Source organism: Podarcis tiliguerta (assembly GCF_965153285.1).
Source record: "Podarcis tiliguerta genome assembly, chromosome: 13".
In the NCBI taxonomy this organism is placed as follows: Eukaryota; Metazoa; Chordata; class Lepidosauria; order Squamata; family Lacertidae; genus Podarcis; species Podarcis tiliguerta.
Genome location: NC_139546.1, coordinates 9,162,258 through 9,180,874, shown reverse-complemented (window position 1 = coordinate 9,180,874; position 18,617 = coordinate 9,162,258). Strand labels below are relative to the sequence as shown.

General features: G+C 44.1%; 1 protein-coding gene and 1 long non-coding RNA gene across 2 annotated transcripts in view; one reads left to right on the top strand and one right to left on the bottom strand.

Moving 5' to 3' along the window:
• Positions 1–18,617, top strand: part of LOC310661726 — a 313,777-nt gene that overhangs the window by 132,018 nt on the left and 163,142 nt on the right. Inside the window, exon 2 of the long non-coding RNA XR_014504105.1 lies at positions 1,743–1,978. This is a non-coding gene — a long non-coding RNA (uncharacterized lncRNA). The remainder of the gene's footprint in view (positions 1–1,742; positions 1,979–18,617) is intronic.
• On the bottom strand, positions 4,249–18,408 carry LOC310661593 (uncharacterized protein). Its single transcript, XM_083407972.1, has 8 exons — positions 18,298–18,408; positions 17,412–17,461; positions 14,803–14,901; positions 13,061–13,337; positions 9,663–9,809; positions 8,764–8,893; positions 7,080–7,272; positions 4,249–4,545 (listed from the first exon to the last, which is right to left on the bottom strand). Exons 1-7 carry the CDS (start codon positions 18,332–18,334, stop codon positions 7,104–7,106), a joined length of 909 nt encoding a protein of 302 aa, XP_083264098.1. The 5' UTR covers positions 18,335–18,408; the 3' UTR covers positions 4,249–4,545; positions 7,080–7,103.

Genomic DNA, 18,617 nt, shown 5'->3' with positions numbered 1-18,617 from the left:
AGAAAAGAGATTTGCCAAGAGACAGATGAGACACATGAGACCCAGCAATGCAGAAGAGCTTTTCCACGTTATTCTAATTTTCCGAGTTTCAGCTGTATGGCTGAATGCTGACATCTGAAAATAGTCCCATGTTTAAAAGGTGATAAAGCGAATGGCCTGAATGTTCTCCCCTGCTGAGATAGCTTCCTTGTTGTTTAGCTTAGTCTTTCCCTTTCCTTGTCAAACAAAATGATTTCTCCCTCTCCCCCTGCATGAGAGCTTTGAACCTTTGTCACACCACAGAGCTCCCTTCACAAATTTGAAACGGAGTGATGGTTGGCCATAGTGGTGAGGTCCAAAGATGTTTTTTTAAGAAGCGGTTGGATAATCGCCTCTTGAAGAGGGCCTGGGAAGACTCCCTCACAGAGGGAAGCGTTCACCACCCTGCAGAGCCCATTAACTTAGCCCTTCCTGGCTCACTTTTATGAGCCACGATGGGCAAGGAGACAGGTTTCGCTCATCCAAGCAGCCTGTCCACATAGAATCATAGAATCATAGAGTTGGAAGAGACCACAAGGGCCATCGAGTCCAACCCCCTGCCAAGCAGGAAACACCATCAGAGCACTCCTGACATATGGTTGTCAAGCCTCTGCTTAAAGACCTCCAAAGAAGGAGACTCCACCACACTCCTTGGCAGCAAATCCCACTGTCGAACAGCTCTTACTGTCAGGAAGTTCTTCCTAATGTTTAGGTGGAATCTTCTTTCTTGTAGTTTGGATCCATTGCTCCGTGTCCGCTTCTCTGAAGCAGCAGAAAACAACCTTTCTCCCTCCTCTAGGTGACATCCTTTTATATATTTGAACATGGCTATCATATCACCCCTTAACCTCCTCTTCTCCAGGCTAAACATGCCCAGCTCCCTTAGCCGTTCCTCATAAGGCATCGTTTCCAGGCCTTTGACCATTTTGGTTGCCCTCCTCTGGACACGTTCCAGTTTGTCAGTGTCCTTCTTGAACTGTGGTGCCCAGAACTGGACACAGTACTCCAGGTGAGGTCTGACCAGAGCAGAATACAGTGGCACTATTACTTCCCTTGATCTAGATGCTATACTCCTATTGATGCAGCCCAGAATTGCACATCCTCGGAGGTAACTGTATGAATCTTTGCTCTTCACAAAAAACACCTCAAGGCCAAAGGACCAAACCACAAATCCATGGCTGTCTCTTCCACAAATAAAAAATTACACTGGGCTGCATTGCGACTGTGGGGTCAGTTTAACCCTTGCACCCCATTCCATTTTTCCAGTAAAGGTTGCTGCCCAAACAGCTACTATTTGCCTTGTTAAGGACTGTGCATTCAGAATGGTACACAAACACTTTCTCTAAAAATAGCGGGGGGGGGGGGGATTGTGTGGCATCAAGCTCTTCCCCCAATGTTCTGTTCCTGATCCAAATTGTTCCTGCTCTGCAGTTGCTAAATCTGAAAGAGATGGGAATTTCAGTCTGTGCCCGATGAGTCTCTGTTTATTCCCTGTCTTAGCATCTCTTGCAGAAGTGGCTGCTTATTACACGGAAAATGCCTTAATAACTGTTGGAAAAGCAGCTTTGTGATTCCTTTAAACAAGGTTTTTCCCTCTTTTATTCTTCTTTTTTTTATAATTCTATATTCTCTTCTTTTTTTGTTTTTTGTGGATATGTTTTTGTCTTGGTGTTATGCAAATGGAAAATCCAATAAATATTATTTTTAAAAAATAATTAAACAAGGTACAGTGGTACCTCAGGTTAAGTACTTAATTTGTTCCGGAGGTCCGTACTTAAGCTGAAACTGTTCTTAACCTGAAGCACCACTTTAGCTAATGAGGCTTCCTGCTGCCGCCGCACCGCCGGAGCACAATTTCTGTTCTTATCCTGAAGCAAAGTTTTTAACCTGAAGCACTATTTCTGGGTTGGCGGAGTCTGTAACCTGAAACGTCTGTAACCTGAAGCGTATGTAACCCGAGGTACCACTATATTTGTCTTTCTCCTCCCATTTAAGACCACTGAGGAGGCAGATTGGTGTATGGGATGCAGCCAAGGCTTATGCAATATGGATTATTTATACAGTGGTACCTCTGGTTACCTCTGGTTATAGTGCTGGAGGAGACTCTTGAGAGTCCCATGGACTGCAAGAAGATCAACCCTATCCATTCTGAAGGAAATCAGCCCTGAGTGCTCACTGGAAGGACAGATCCTGAAGCTGAGGCTCCAATAATACTTTGGCCACCTCATGAGAAGAGAAGACTCCCTGGAAAAGACCCTGATGTTGGGAAAGATGGAGGGCACAAGGAGAAGGGGAACGACAGAGGACGAGATGGTGGGACAGTGTTCTTGAAGCTACCAGCATGAGTTTGACCAAACTGCGGGAGGCAGTGGAAGACAGGAGTGCCTGGCGTGCTCTGGTCCATGGGGTCATGAAGAGTCAGACACGACTGAACGACTAAACAACAACAACCACCTCTGGTTGCGAACTTAATTTGTTCCAGAGGTTTGTTCTTAAGCTGAAACCATTCTGATCCTGAGGTGCGTTTTCACTAATGGGGCCTCCTGCTGCGCATGCGCCTGTGGCACGCAATTTCTGTTTGCATCCTGGGGCAAAGTTTGCAACCAGGAGCAGCTACTTCCGGGTTAGCGGAGCTCATAACCTGAAGCGTTCGTAACCAGAAGCATTCGTAACCAGAGGTACCACTGTATTGAAATTATCCTCTCTGAACACTTTTAGTATTAGTTATATACCGTATTTTTGCTCTATAAGACGCACCAGACCACAGTGAAAGCAGCAGTCCCTCTTGCTGTTCTGGCTTCTGGGATAGCTGCGCAGCCTGCATTCGCTCCATAAGACGCACACACATTTCCCCTTACTTTTTAGGAGGGGAAAAGTGAATCTTATAGAGCAAAAAATACGGTAAATATCAGCATGGAAACAGCACCACCTGCAGGAAGGAAGGCAGCATATGCAATTCTAGAAATTGTACACCTGGTTTGGCTCCTCTGTGACTCAGTTTGTTGCTAGACACTGGCAGCAGGAAAGGCTGGGATTTTGGAAGGCTAAGAGGGAGCGTTTGGATTAGGGTCAGGTCTTTCTGTTGAAATCTAAGACGAATGTAAAGGCCTGATCCCTCCACCCCACCCTAGCTAAGAATTCTCAAAACTTATAAAAAAATTGTCCAGTAGCACCTTAGAGAGGAGGGACGCGGGTGGTGCTGTGGGTTAAACCACAGAGCCTAGGGCTTGCTGATGAAAAGGTCGGCGGTTTGAATCCCCGTGACGGGGTGAGCTCCTGTTGCTCGGTCCCTGCTCCTGCCAACCTAGCAGTTCGAAAGCGCATCGAAGTGCAAGTAAATAAATAGGTACCGCTCCAGCGGGAAGGTAAACAGTGTTTCCGTGCGGTGCTCTGGCTTGCCAGAAATGGCTTAGTTATGCTGGCCACATGACCCGGAAGCTGTACGCCGGCTCCCTCGGCCAATAAAGGGAGATGAGCGCCACAACCCCAGAGTCATCCACGACTGGACCTAATGGTCAGGGGTCTTTTACCTTTACCTTTAGCACCTTAGAGACCAACTACTGTATTTTTTGCTCTATAAGACTCACTTTTTCCCTCCTAAAAACTAAGGGGAAATGTGTGTGCGTCTTATGGAGTGAATGCAGGCTGCGCAGCTATCCCAGAAGCAAGAACAGCAAGAGGGATCGCTGCTTTCACTTCGCAGCAATCCCTCTTGCTGTTCTGGCTTCTGAGATTCAGAATATTTGTTTTCTTGTTTTCTTTCTCCAAAAACTAGGTGCGTCTTGTGGTCTTGTGCGTCTTATAGAGCGAAAAATACGGTAAGTTTGTTCTTGGTATAAGCTTTCATGTGCATGCATTTAAACCAAGAACAAACTTAGTCTCTAAGGTGCTACTGGACAATTTTCTTATATATTTCGACTGCATCAGACCAACATGGCTACCTACCTGAATCTAATTCTCAAAACTGCTCAGGATGCTTATTCCAAATGGATTTCGAGAGTCCAACATGCAATGCAAGGTTCAGAGAACTCCTAGAAGCATGCTGAATGGGGGGGGAGGGGCTAGTATTAGTATTACCCCACCTTTTCCCCTGACCAGGACTCAAGGTGACTTACAGCTAAAAATAAGAACAGAACAATTTCATTTTAAAAAACCCAAGCCAGCTACAAAGAACCATTTAGGTGGCCAAACACAAGTCTTATGCAAAATGAGTGCAGCAAGCCACCCCAGTTTGTTTTGTCCATTTGTTGTTTATTTAAAAGGTACAATGACCTGAACAATTCTATCTCTGATTATTGATTCTAAGATATATGCACTGCACAGTGGTACGGTCCATTTCAATACACCGTTCAAATTAGGGCTCTGGTTTTACTTTGGTAAGCAGGTATATCATGTCCCTGCTATGATATACACAAATGTATAAATACACTAAATATAAACAACTGTCTCTGGTATATAACAGGTCTTCAGGCCTCCAAGGTCCTGTGTCCAAATGTCCATGGCTGGTATCTTGTGGTGCTTGCAGAACTATAACCAGAAAGAAAGAAAGAATAAATAAATAAATAAATCTAGGGTGAAATTCAGGGATGGATACTTCCAGAAGCTAAAACAATAACTTTCATAATGGGAATAAATGCATAGCTCTATGCAGGAAAGAGAGGGAGTTCTTCTTCTCCTATTACATAATTAACTTATGGAACCCACTGCCACAAGATGTGACATCACTGGCATAGAGGGCTTCAATACAGTATTCGACAAATTCGTGCTAGCTAAATAGAGCCAGGGATTAATGAATCCATCTCTTTCTGTGTCACTTTAGTATGTGGAATAGACCAGCAAGGCATACATAGGTGAAGGTAAAGGGACCCCTGACCATTAGGTCCTGTTGTGACCGACTCTGGGGTTGCGGCACTCCTCTCGCTTTATTGGCCGAGGGAGCCAGCGTACAGCTTCCGGGTCATGTGGCCAGCATGACTAAGCCACTTCTGGCGAACCAGAGCAGCGCACGGAAACACCGTTTACCTTCCTGCCAGAGCGGTATCTACCGTATTTATCTACTTGCACTTTGACGTGCTTTCGAACTGCTAAGTTGGCAGGAGCAGGGACTGAGCAACGGGAGCTCACCCTGTCGCAGGGATTCGAACCACTGACCTTCTGATCAGCAAGCTTAGGGCCTCATCAAACCTAAATCTGGCCCTGCCCCACCCCCAACTAATCAGTGGCCACATCCAAGTAATAAAATGTCGGACAGACAGTGTGTCACCAGGTGAAGCTTTTTCTAGAATTCTTGCCATACTAGAGAAACGCTAATGGGTCGAATTTCTGCCTGTTTAAAGACACAATATCCCTGCTTTCTCTCTGTGCCAATCCTAAATCACATAAAGAATTTTAGAAGTCGTAAAACAGTTATGATATTGTAGATCATGGGTGGGAAACCTTTTTTTGGCTCTGCAGGTTGGGCAAGGCTATCCACCTGTCAGTCATCTGGCACCACAATAAAGTGATTGGGTGCTTTGAAGTCCCAAAGTCAGAGCTTCAAATCACCGCACACAGCCCAGTTCGCCCTATATGAACTGAAATGCAGCTAGCCTTTGAAATCTGCATGTCTCCAAATTTTGCAATGCAGTTGTCCAAACAATAACATGGGGGGGGGGGGAATCTGTGAAACTGCATCTAAAAATGAACATATCAGTGAAAGTAACATGCAAAATATGGCACTTAAGGCTGGAAAAATTAGAAACAGAAAGAAACAGGAGTTTCTATCCATCTCTGTTCCCAAGTGAAACTTGCATAGGAGAATTTTGTCGTGAAACGCTGTATGCTGGCTCCCTCGGCCAATAAAGCAAGATGAGTGACTGGACCTAATGGTCAGGGGTACCTTTTCCTTTACGCTACTGAAGGTAATGGGGCCCTTTATATGTCCAGCTGTCCTTTGTCAACAACAAATTGCTGCTGTTTTTTTGTCTTGAATATATGCTATACAGTAATTTATGGACCTAATAGGTAATCTAAAGCCATTTTACTTGTTTTTTATCTTATATTTTGGAAATGTACATCCAGTTTTTTCCCCTTTAATTTTTTGTGTGGGCCCCCAAGAGAGTGGGGCCCTAAGCTATAGCTTGTTTAGCTTATACAGTACGTAAATCTGGCACGGGGGGGGGGTAGCCCTTCACCCGCTTGCAAAAGAGGACACGAATTTGCACAAGACGCAAAGAACACGAGAATTTTATGCAAGTGTGTGCCCTCTTTTGTAAGTAGAGCTGACAGCCAAATCCACAAACCATGGAGTTGACCCCTACCTTCAATTACTGTTGGCAATGGCACCCCTGATACCACGGGGTCCAATTTAGAACACACCATATTGAAGAAACCAGAGGCCTTTCTCCTGGGCATGGTCGGCCAATTGGTGCCAAAGAAGGATAGAACTTTCTTTATGTATGCCACAACAGCAGCAAGAATACTTATCGCAAAGTATTGGAAGACACAAGATCTACCCACCCGGGATGAAGCTGATGGACTACATGGAATTGGCGGAAATGACTGGCAGAATCCGAGACCAGGGAGAAGAGTCGATGGAAGAAGATTGGAAAAAATTCAAAGTATATTTACAGAAATACTGCAAAATTAATGAATGTTAGAAGAATGCTGGAATGAAGTCATATGGTTTTAGCAGAAATGTTATAAAGAATTAAGCAAAAACTGATTGTTAATGGGCCAAAGTGGAAAATTTAAAATTAGATTGTGTTAAGATAAATTATAGAACAAAAAAAGATTGAGAAAGATGGAAAGGATTTGCTGAAATAGCTAAATTGAACTAGAATACAAAAAAGGGAGGTGTGAGGAGGTCGATGAAACAAGTAAATGAAAGGTAAAGATATGGAAATATTGGATGTGTTTTTAAATGTTTTTGTTTTTCTTGTTGTTTTAATGTATTGGGTTTTTTGTTTTTGTTTTTATTTTTGATGTATTGTTTGTTAAATTTTTATTGTTTTTTCCCCTTTTTTCTGTAGCTATTAAACTTCTAATAAATATTTTTTTAAAAAAAACAACTTAGAACATACCATAATAACTATAGCTGTACACTTTCAAGGTGCTGTGTTCACTGCTATTGGTGTTTGAGAGGGCATCCGGTGACAGAAATTGGTTACGGGTTTGACTGCTGAGCAGAAAGATGACACCGGGTTCCGATTCTTCCAGTTCAGCTTCTTCAAGAAAATATTGTAGTTGTCCATGTATTCTGATACCCAGGGGTTCCTGTATTGGGGGGAGGGAGGAGAGAGAAAGAGAGAGGGAGAGTCACGGCAGAATAAAAGGGAGAATCCGGGGTGGGTGGGTGTACCCTCTTAACTTTAGAAGCCATGTGGCTAAGTCAGATAACTTTGTAGCCTTCTGCTCAGTTGCACTGTTGCTCATGGAAATCCCATTGCATGAAGAAAATGGCTCCACCACCAGTAACTTCTGGAAGTGGGCTATTTACCGTATTTTTTGCTCTATAAGACTCACTTTTTCCCACCTAAAAAGTAGGGGGAAATGTGTGTGCGTCTTATGGAGCGAATGCAGGCTGCACAGCTATCCCAGAAGCCAGAACAGCAAGAGGGATTGCTGCTTTCACTGCGCAGCGATCCCTCTTGCTGTTCTGGCTTCTGAGATTCAGAATATTTTTTTTCTTGTTTTCCTCCTCCAAAAACTAGGTGCGTCTTGTGGTCTGGTGCGTCTTATAGAGCGAAAAATACGGTAATTTCTGCAGTCTTTTGGTGGAGTTTTAAGGCCAAATTGATGGACTAGTTCAGACGGATTCTGGCAACACGGTGCTGAGAACGCCTCTTTCAGAAATACGGTGTAAGCCATGGGTAGGCAACATAGCTGTTCAACGTTTTCCTTTTTTAAAGGGAAATTCCCTTAAATTACTCACAAGAAAAGGGAAAAGTTGACAGCTATGGTAGGCAAACTACAGCCCAGGAGCCGGAGCCGGCCCAATCGCCTTCTAAATCCGGCCCACGGACAGTCCAGGAATCAGCGTGATTTTACATGAGTAGAATGTGTCCTTTTATTTAAACTGCATCTCTGGGTTATTTGTGGGGCCTGCCTGGTGTTTTTACATGAGCAGAATGTGTCCTTTTATTTAAAATGCACCTCTGGGTTATTTGTGGGGCATAGGAATTCGTTCTTTTTTTCTTTTTTCCAAAATATAGTCCGGCCCCCCACAAGGTCTGTGGGACAGTGGACCGGCCCCCTGCTGATAAAGTTTGCTGACCCCTGGTGTAAGCCCTTGTGGGTGCGACGATTTGAGTTTGGAAGGACAAACGGCCACCATTCATTATGCAGTGGTTTGAAGAATTTACTGCATTTTAAAGGACAGTGGTACCTCGGTTCTCGAACGTAATCCATTCCTGAAGACCGTTTGACTTCCGAAACGTTCGAAAACCGAGGCCCAAAGGGCTGGCTGCAGGTTCTATTGAGAAAATTGAAAAACCCACAGTGGAAGCCGTTGAAAATGGAAGCATTTACTTCCAGGTTTTTGGCGAAACATTTGGCTTCGGAGACGCTCGAAAACCAAGGTACCACTGTTACATCTTATAATTGTCCATCCCCTTTGGACACACAGACCGCCAAGAGAAGAGACCTTGCATTGAACGGATCCTGAGACCGGTAATGTAATGTATGAGTGTAAATGTTACTGTTCTGTAGCTTCCCTTAGTCCCCCCCCCCCCCACCACACCAATAAAGTATTTGCAAAACTCTTACTCAGTGTAGTAGCCATCGTCAAAGACAAGATTGGAGTAATTCCTATTTGCGCTACAAAATCCACTTCGGAGTCTGGGCCAGGGGACATAATCTCTTTGGTAAGTACTTGGTTCGGTCCTGGGATAAACCTCTATGAAAAGAGAGAATATTCAGCCACCAACTGGCGTTGGCACAGTTTGTTTGTCTTCTGCTGTCATTAAGAGTATTATACATCATCTTAGAATCATAGAATCATAGAGTTGGAAGAGACCATAAGGGCCATCGAGTCCAACCCCTGCCAAGCAGGAAACACCATCAGAGCACTCCTGACATATGGTTGTCAAGCCTCTGCTTAAAGACCTCCAAAGAAGGAGACTCCACCACACTCCTTGGCAGCAAATCCCACTGTCAAACAGCTCTTACTGTCAGGAAGTTCTTCCTAATGTTTAGGTGGAATCTTCTTTCTTGTAGTTTGGATCCATTGCTCCGTGTCCGCTTCTCTGGAGCAGCAGAAAACAACCTTTCTCCCTCCTCTATGTGACATCCTTTTATATATTTGAACATGGCTATCATATCACCCCTTAACCTCCTCTTCTCCAGGCTAAACATGCCCAGCTCCCTTAGCCGTTCCTCATAAGGCATCGTTTCCAGGCCTTTGACCATTTTGGTTGCCCTCCTCTGGACACGTTCCAGTTTGTCAGTGTCCTTCTTGAACTGTGGTGCCCAGAACTGGACACAGTACTCCAGGTGAGGTCTGACCAGAGCAGAATACAGTGGCACTATTACTTCCCTTGATCTAGATGCTATACTCCTATTGATGCAGCCCAGAATTGCACTGGCTTTGCATCTTGTATTTCTTTGGGGATGTTTACCAAAAATATCCTCAAGCGGTTGTGTGTCTTTAATTTAACTCAACTGACCTGGCTGAAACACAGTAGATCCCACATGTGATTTCTTAATTTCACGAAGTTGCATCTGAGTAGCTCTCTGCGTTTCCAAGAGAAACTGTTGATAGTCACTCCAGTTCTGGCCCTGTTCTGGGCAGATGCAAGGAGACTGTCCTTGATCTGGGGAAGGAGCAAGTCCACATTGTAAGACAGGAACTGCAAAATTAGTTTTGTTTGTTTGTTTGTATTAAAGATTTTCTTGTTTTACAGAAGTACAGTGGTGCCCCGCAAGACGAATGCCTCGCAAGACGGAAAACCCGCTAGACGAAAGGGTTTTCCGTTTTGGAGGTGCTTCGCAAAACGAATTTGCTATGGGCTTGCTTTGCAAGACGAAAATGTCTTGCGAGTTCCTGTGATTTTTTTTCGCTCCCCACCCCCTTTTTCTAAGGCACTAAGCTGCTAATAGCCTTTTAGCAGCTAATCCGCTAATCCCTTAAACCTTTAATAGCCGCTAATAGCCGCTAAACCGCTAATAGCGCTAATCCGCTAATAGGGTTGCTTCGCACGACGAAAAAACCGCTAGACGAAGAGACTCACGGAACGGATTCTTTTCGTCTTGCGAGGCACCACTGTATGTGTAATGTCTCTCGTATTTTTTCCATGTAACATTTTTACAAATCAGTTTCATTTGTTGAGACATTGGGGGGGGCAGAAAGGGGTGGAGGGGGGAAGATGGGTGGGAGTGGGGTTGGGTGGCGATGTTTCTGTTTTGCTTAATGTATGTAGGGTTTGGTGTCAGCGTTGCTCCTGCTGTTCATTTGTGTTCCTTTGGTGGTGAGAGAGGTTGGGGTCGGACTAGGGTGTGGCTGTTCATTTGTGGTTGGCTGTGGTGGTCTTTGTTTTCGTGTGTGAGTGGGGTGGGTGGGTGTTTTGGATCAGGTTAGCCATATTGATTTGTATGCCGTTGGTGGATTTTTGCCGTTGTCTTGTTGGGCTGTGTATGTGATAAAGGGGAGCCATTCCGGGGTGAAGGTGTCTTCTTCTATTTGTCCCCGTTTCAGTTTATTGGTTAATTTTTCTAGTAGGGCTGTTTCCCATACTATTTGGTACCATTGGTCCACACTTAGGCCTGACAGGTCTCTCCAGTGTTTGGTTATGGTGCTTCTGGCTGCTGAAAGTAGGTGGGTTATGAGTTATTTGTGGTGTAAATGGGCATTGTTGTCTTGAAAGACACTGCAAAATTAGTTGTTCTTCACTCATGCCCAAAAGGCAGACTATATTGCCTGCTAGTCACCAAAAAATCAGTCATACTCAGAGGAAAGGTTTAGCTTCCCAGGAAGACTTCATTTCTTTTTTTTTAAAAAATGATATTTATTCCAATTTTAACAAATACAGAAAATATTGAAAAAGACAAAATACAGTAAAAATAAAAAATAAAGAAAAAAAGACAAGGATAGAGAAAAATTAAAAAATACATAAAAGCCACACCTCCACCCCACCAAACAAACAAACAAACAAACAAACAAAAACATTTAAAAAAGAAACGCTTCCATTTTTCACAATTCCATCCTTCAATAACTTGTTCCCTCGACCTCCTCCCACCTCCCTTTTTGTATCCCAGTTAATAATTAAGTCAGCAAATTCTTTCCATCTTTCACTGCTTACTCACATATTTATCTTAATCCATTTAAACCTTATCCTCCCATCAACATCTAAAAGACTATCTATACTCCAATCTAATAAAAAGAGGGGGGGAAAACCTTAAATCTTATACCCTTAAATCCTAAAGTCTCAAGGAAGACTTCATTTCTATGGACTCAGCTACGTTAGTAAAAAAACAATGCTTTGAATGCATTATAAACATGCAGCACCAGATGGCGCCAGAGAGCAAACAATTTTTCTATGCGATTTCTATATAGGGTTTTTTTTTCTTTTGTTACAGCAATTTAATTTCTGACTTATTTACAGTATTTTTTCTGTGTGTAGATCCACCCTATATCTCACTTACCCTATCCTTCTTGCAAGAAACATATTTAAACTATGGAATTCTCTACTACAACAATGGCCTGTGCTAAGAGGCTATTGTAGGTTTTGCTGGGTGATGGGAAAACAACCACAGCTTTCTCTTAAAAAAAAAAAATGCTAGAAAAGAAAGGTTTGCTAACAGTGTTGGGTCCCTTAGTTGCAAAAGCTGAGTGGGTAAAGAATGGAAAGAATATCTGCCCTTTGGGTTGGATAATCAAAATACAGTGGTACCTCTGGTTACGTACTTAATTTGTTCCAGAGGTCCGTTCTTAACCTGAAACCGTTCTTAACCTGAGGTACCACTTTAGCTAATGGGGCCTCCCGCTGCCGCCGCGCCACTGCCACACAATTTCTGTTCTTATCCTGAGGCAAAGTTCTTAACCCGAGGTACTACTTCCGGGTTAGCGGAGTCTGTAACCCGAGGTACCACTGTATAAGATGTAGTCACGGCTACTAACTTGGACAGGTTGAAAACAGAATTACGGTAGACAAATTTATGGAGGCTATAAATGGCGAAATATATTGTGTTGGTTCCAGCCCCCCCCCCCTTAACAATTAAATAAAACAATTATTTAAAAAGGTTTTCCTTAAAAATATGAAGTGGTATAGAAATGAAATGAATATTATAATACATAATGCTATAGCCTCCAGTATTACAGGCAGTCGCTGGAGATCATGAATGTGAGAATGCATGCTACAGTGCTCAGGTCATGCTTGCTGGCCACTGTGGGAACAGAATGCTGGTTTAGATGTGGCTTTGGCTGGATCTCGCAGTGATCTCCTTAAGTTTTTAAGACTCACGCCGCAAAGAACTGCAGGACTCTCAGGAAGAATGGCAGATGAAGCTGATGGACTACATGGAATTGGCGGAAATGACTGGCAGAATCCGAGACCAGGGAGAGGAGTCGGTGGAAGAAGATTGGAAAAAATTCAAAGTATATTTACAGAAATATTGCAAAATTAATGAATGTTAGAAGGATGCTGGAATGAAGTTATATGGTTTTAGCAGAAATGTTATAAAGAATTAAGCAAAAACTGATTGTTAATGGGCCAAAGTGGAAAATTAAAAGTTAGATTGTGTTAAGATAAATTATAGAACAAAAATTTGAGAAAGATGGAAAGGATTTGCTGAAATAGCTAATTGAACTAGAATACAAAAAAGGGAGGTGTGAGGAGGTCGATGAAATAAGTAAATGAAAGGTAAAGATATGGAAATATTAGATGTGTTTTTAAATGTTTTTGTTTTTCTTTTCTTTTTTGTTGTTTTGCTGTATTGTCTTTTGTTTTGTTTTTATTTTCGATGTGTTGTCTGTTAAATTTTTTATTGTTTCTTTTTTCTTTTTTCTGTAACTATTAAACCTCTAATAATTTTTTTTTTTTAAAAAAAGAACTGCTGGACTCTTTACCTGGTGGAATACATGCATCTGCCTGTTGAGCTAGTCTCTCCGCCTCCATCTTCTGTACTGCGCTTTGCTTGGAAAGAAGGTGGCAAACCTGTGGATCTTCTTGGACCTGCTGAAATGGTGGTGGAGCCGCTTGGCTTGTGGTCAGCCTCCGGCCCAGGTCCATAGGATAAGGTGGTTGGACTTCTTGGCAGCCAGCTGCTTCAACGTATTTCACAGGTTCAGGCTCAACAGGTGTGTGGAACTCCTTGGCCTTCAGCTGGGCTTCCAGTTTCAGCATCTGCACAAAAAATTCACACAAGCTGTGGATCTGGCTGGGAAGATTCATTAGAAACTTCCTGCACCACACAACGCTCAGTGTCCACCATTTCTCTGATGAAAATAGGCATGCCCTATCCGACTGGGTTGCCCCAGCCACTCTGGGTGGCTTCTGATACGGAAGGGGGGGGGGCATGTCTTCTTCACCTCCTTCTTCGCTACAATATATCCATTTATTTCCAATTGTCAATGTCAAAAGGGACTAAAATCTATAAAATTCATAGAAAATCAACGTGCCAATTTGCTCAATTTCTCTAGGACTCCATGACACCTTCCCTGTCCTCCATAATCCCTCAAGCAAGGTGTCAAGACCCTAATCCTGTCAAATCACTCTGCCAAGCCTTTCCTCCGGGCAATGCTAGGTGGCAGACTATATATACATGGACCATTGTCTTCTCATCACTGGTACTCAGGATGTGCTTATCTGCGCATATCTCCAGCTCTGCATATTCCCCCCTCCCTCCTCCATATGTTAATCCTGTGTAACCCCAACCTCTTCTTAATATATTCATGATGTAATCTGTGTAACCCAACCTCTTCTTAATGTATTCATGATGTAACTGGGATGTATTTTGCACTGTATTCTGGGACATGGAGGGAAGTTTCAAAAGTTCATGTCACCCCTTTCTCGCTGTTCAATCTCGCCTTGAACGTGTTGCGCAATAAACATGGATCTTCTGCAGTTTGCTCCTGTCTCCGGCTGAGCTCATTTTCCTCCGCAGGGACCCGCGGACTTAGTCCGACGAGCTGGGTGGCAGAGCAGCCTCGCACCCAGATTTTACCGTAACACTTCCAACATATATAAAAACATAACAAAACATTAAAAAGCTTCCCTGTAAAGTGGTACCTCGGTTTAGGAACCGTTCCTGAAGTCCGTTCTTAAACCAAATCCATTCTTAAACCGAGGTGCGCTTTCCCTAATGAGGCCTCCCACCGCTGGTACCCTTCTACTGTTTGGCTTCCGTTCATAGACCGAGGTAAAGTTCGCAAACCGGGACACTACTTCCGGTTTTGCGGAGTTCGTAAACCGAATAGTTCGTAAACAGGACTGTTTGTAAACTGAGGTACAGGGCTGCCTTCAGATATCTTCCAAAGGTTGTGTAGTTAGATACAGTGGCGTAGCGTGGGGGGTGCAGGGGGTGCCGGCCGCACCGGGCGCAACATCTGGGGGGGGCGGCGCTCGCAATCGCAGCTCTCTACCCCTACCTGGCTCCACGGGTTAGGGGGCGCAAATTACTTGCCTTGCCCCGGGTGCTGACAACCCACACTACGCCACTGGTTAGATATCTCCTTGGCCCGGGGGTCACGTAACTCCATACCCTCCAACATTTCTCTGATGAAAATAGGGACGTCCTAAGGAGAAGCGGGACGTTCTGGGATCAAGTCAGAAAAGACCTTCTCGTGAGAACGGTTGAGAAGAACCCTACCTGTGAGGCATCCATTGTCGGCACCTGGTAGTGATAGTCATCATACTGTATGTAGTCTTTAGTGTACAAGGTATTGTACATATCCTTATTCACAGGTGGCTGAGCATTGGGGGAGAAGGGGGGGGGGAGAAAAGGATCATTCAAATTATTATGGTTTCCATCGTCAGGTTGCTCACTAAAGCAGCAGCAGAATGGAGAGAGGTTCTAAGTTCTTCTGTGACGCACAAACTTTCCCCCCTGAACAGTTTGCAAAGAGAGAGAATAGAATTTATTTCTGGGGTCAGTCTGAAAAGGTGTGTGTGTATTTAGTGAAAATAAGATAAAGATTTGAGATACTAGGATTTAAGGGTATATGATATTAGGATTTAAGCGTATAAGATTTAAGGTTTTTCTTTTTTCTCCATTTAGCAGATTGGAGTTGTGACAATTTTTTTATTTATTTTTATTTTGCTTTTTTTTTAGTTGCTAATGGGAGAATAAAGTTTAAATGGATTAAGGTAAATAAGTGAATAAGCAGTAAGCAGTGAAAAATGGAAAGAACTTGCTGATCTGATTAAGAACTGGAATACAAAAAGGGAGGTGGGAGGAGGCGGAGGAAATAAGTTATTGAAAGATGGAATTTGAAAAATGGATTTTTTTTTCTTTTTGAATGTTTTTGTTTTTTTGTTCTCTTTTTGTGTTGGTGGGGTGGAGAGAGGGTGTTTTTATGTACTTTTGGGTTTTTGCTTTCTCCCCCTTTTCCCTTTTCTATTTTGTGGTATTTGGTTTGTTTTGTTTTCGCAACTTTGTCTTTGTATTTGTGGAAAATCCAATAAATATTATTTTTTTTAAAAAAAAAAAGGTGTGTGTATATATATGTGTGTGTGTGTGATGGGCTGTGGGGCATGAAGGCTGCTCCCTGCAAGGCCCTTTCCACCTGGCCTAGGGGGCAGGGCCCAGACTCATCAACCCTACTATGTTAAACATGTATTCTGTAGTTGACCTCCTTTGTAATGTTTTATTTTGAAATCTTTAAGATAATATTTTCGTTTTCTGTTATGTTGCTTTGACTATCTTTGACTTTCCTCAGATTGTTTTAAAGGTAAAGGTAAAGGTACCCCTGCCCGTACGGGCCAGTCTTGCCAGACTCTAGGGTTGTGCGACCATCTCACTCTATAGACCGGGAGCAAGCGCTGTCTGCAGACACTTCCAGGTCACGTGGCCAGCGTGACAAGCTGCATCTGGCGAGCCAGCGCAGCACACGGAACGCCGTTTACCTTCCCCCTATGTATCTACTTGCGCCTGGGGGTGCTTTCGAACTGCTAGGTTGGCAGGCGCTGGGACCGAACGACGGGAGCGCACCCCGCCACGGGGATTCGAACCGCCGACCATGCGATCGGCAAGTCCTAGGCGCTGAGGTTTTACCCACAGCGCCACCCGCGTCCCTCAGATTGTTTTATTTACGTTTTATTGATTTAATATGCTGTAAACCGCTCTGAGATTTTTCTTAAAAATATAAAGCCGTATAGAAATTTAAAAAATTTAAATTAAATTAGGCTGCACTTTCAGAGAGTCAGTGCAATGTGGATACATTTGGAATAGGTATGTCATCAAAACAATTAACTCACAACCATTCTATTTCTGGATATACTCTACTGATTGGAAGTTGCAATTTAAGTATATCCATTTTGCTGCAGATTTTTAATTGCAAAATCATTTCTTAAGAGCCTGCAGGATCAGGCCAATGGCCCATCTAGTCCAGTGTCCTGTTCTCACAGTGGCCAAGCAGATGCCTGCGTTAAATCCACAAGCAGGATCCAAGCACATGAGCACTCCCTAAAGTAGGTTTTAAAAATTTGGCCTGTTTTAGCATCATAGAATCATAGAGTCAGAAAAACGCCACTATCTTCCCAAGGCATCTCTCTGGTGGTCACCCTCTGGCTGTAAACCTTCCTCAGTCCAGAGAGACCGGTGATGTTAAGTTGTGGGCGAACATATCAGACGACACAGCGATTCTTCAAACAGCTCTTCTTTATTCTGAGGCCAGAACTGAACTGAGCTGAAGGGTTCAGCCAGCCTGCTTATATAGAGCTCCAGTACAACGTAACTGTAACAACTTTCTAAAACTATCCAATCACTGAATGTCACTTTCGATCCTTCATTTGCATAACTATCTACAGTATCCCCCTGCTGGCCCAGGGTGAGAACTTCAGTACATAGCAGGTGATAAGCGACTGCTCCCTCCTGAGAGGAGCACGCTTGTCTTCTGGCATCTCATTGCAGAAGAAAAAGTCAATCAGTAGCTCTAAAACTGCTTTATTTACAGTCTATATAGGGAGACTCCATCAGCATGTCTTCTCTCTCTCAGCAGCAGTACAGAACAACCATCACACACAAACGTGAAAGTAACTTCTCACAGTACTCCAACAGTAATGAGACTTCCTGTCTCACGCTCTCAGACACTGACATGATATAAACAACCATAGTGCTACTTGCTGAGCAGCTGGTGAGATAAAAATCCTAACAGGGACCCTGAGAATCACGCCCTGCAATGCAGCAATATGCACCTGTCGCACAAGGAGACCTTCAACCTTGGCCCCACAGTCTAAAAACACCAATTTATGTCATACCTTGGAAAGGGCAATTCTTTGCATTATGTCCGTCATGTTGCACTGGTTCTCTGGAACAAAGAAAAACGGCAATGGAGACATTAAGGGATTTCCACCCCTGTTGTATGACTTACTACAGTTCAAAATGTGCCTGGCGATGGTTTGCAGAACTTTGCAGGGCTGGTGTTGGAATGTGTGCTTTCTTTTGCCGCTGTTGGATTAGATGAGAGCTCTTGGCAGGGATGTCTTACCCATTGAAGCGAGTGGCGCGGGATGACAGGGCGCCAAGTTCTGGAGGGCGCCAGGGAAGAGTCAGAGGCTGGACACAGTGCCTCCCGGCATCAGCTCACCGCCCTTGCCTGCCTCTGCCGTGCCGCGCCAAAGCAGCGCCACGCCCGGAGCCTCCATCTGCTGTGGCCACCGTGGCACAAAGTGGCCAGCTGAGCCGGGAGGCATCATGTCCAGCCTCCGCCTATTCCCAGCCAGAGGAGCCACCCTCCAGCTGCTGCCCGCCTCCTCCAGCCCTGCTGGCAGCTCCGTCCTCCCTAAAAAAACTCTGGGAAATGGGGGAGGGGGGTACCGGAGGGAGCTTTGCACCACGGCCCCAGATATGCTTAAGACGGCCCTGGCTCTTAGCCAAGTATAAGCTCTCATTTCTATAGAGCGGTGGGGAAAACTGCTGCTGAATTTCCCCTGATTAACAGACAGAAGCCTGCTAGATGGGAAAACGTAATGGAAGAGGGAAGCCTTGCTCCAAGTTAAAACACACAGAGAAACAACCGTAGCGTCCCCATTGGGTTCCTGGAAAATTTGCTCCTGAGGGCTGGGGGACCCTTGGGAATGGTGTATAATATGGTGTGTGGGGAAATGGCCCCCAATTGCCACAAGGAAGCAAAAGAGCCATTACCTCTGAGCTGGGGTCTTGACTGCTGCTGTTCTGGCATTGTGGTGGTATTGCTTGACTGGGCTTTGCTAGGCCAAGAGTATAAGGCTGGACTCTTGCTGAAGAGGCAGAAGAATGTTCACCCTTTATGAGGTATTGGAGCTCTTGGCATGTTCCAAAGCAATCTGATGCCACGGAAACAAAATGGTCCTGCCTCATGCCCTAGGATTAAGACCTTCTGGGAGATGATATATAATGAAATGAAAAAGGTATTCAAATATACCTTCTTGAAGAAACCAGAGGCCTTTCTCCTGGGCATGGTCGGCCAATTGGTGTCAAGGAAG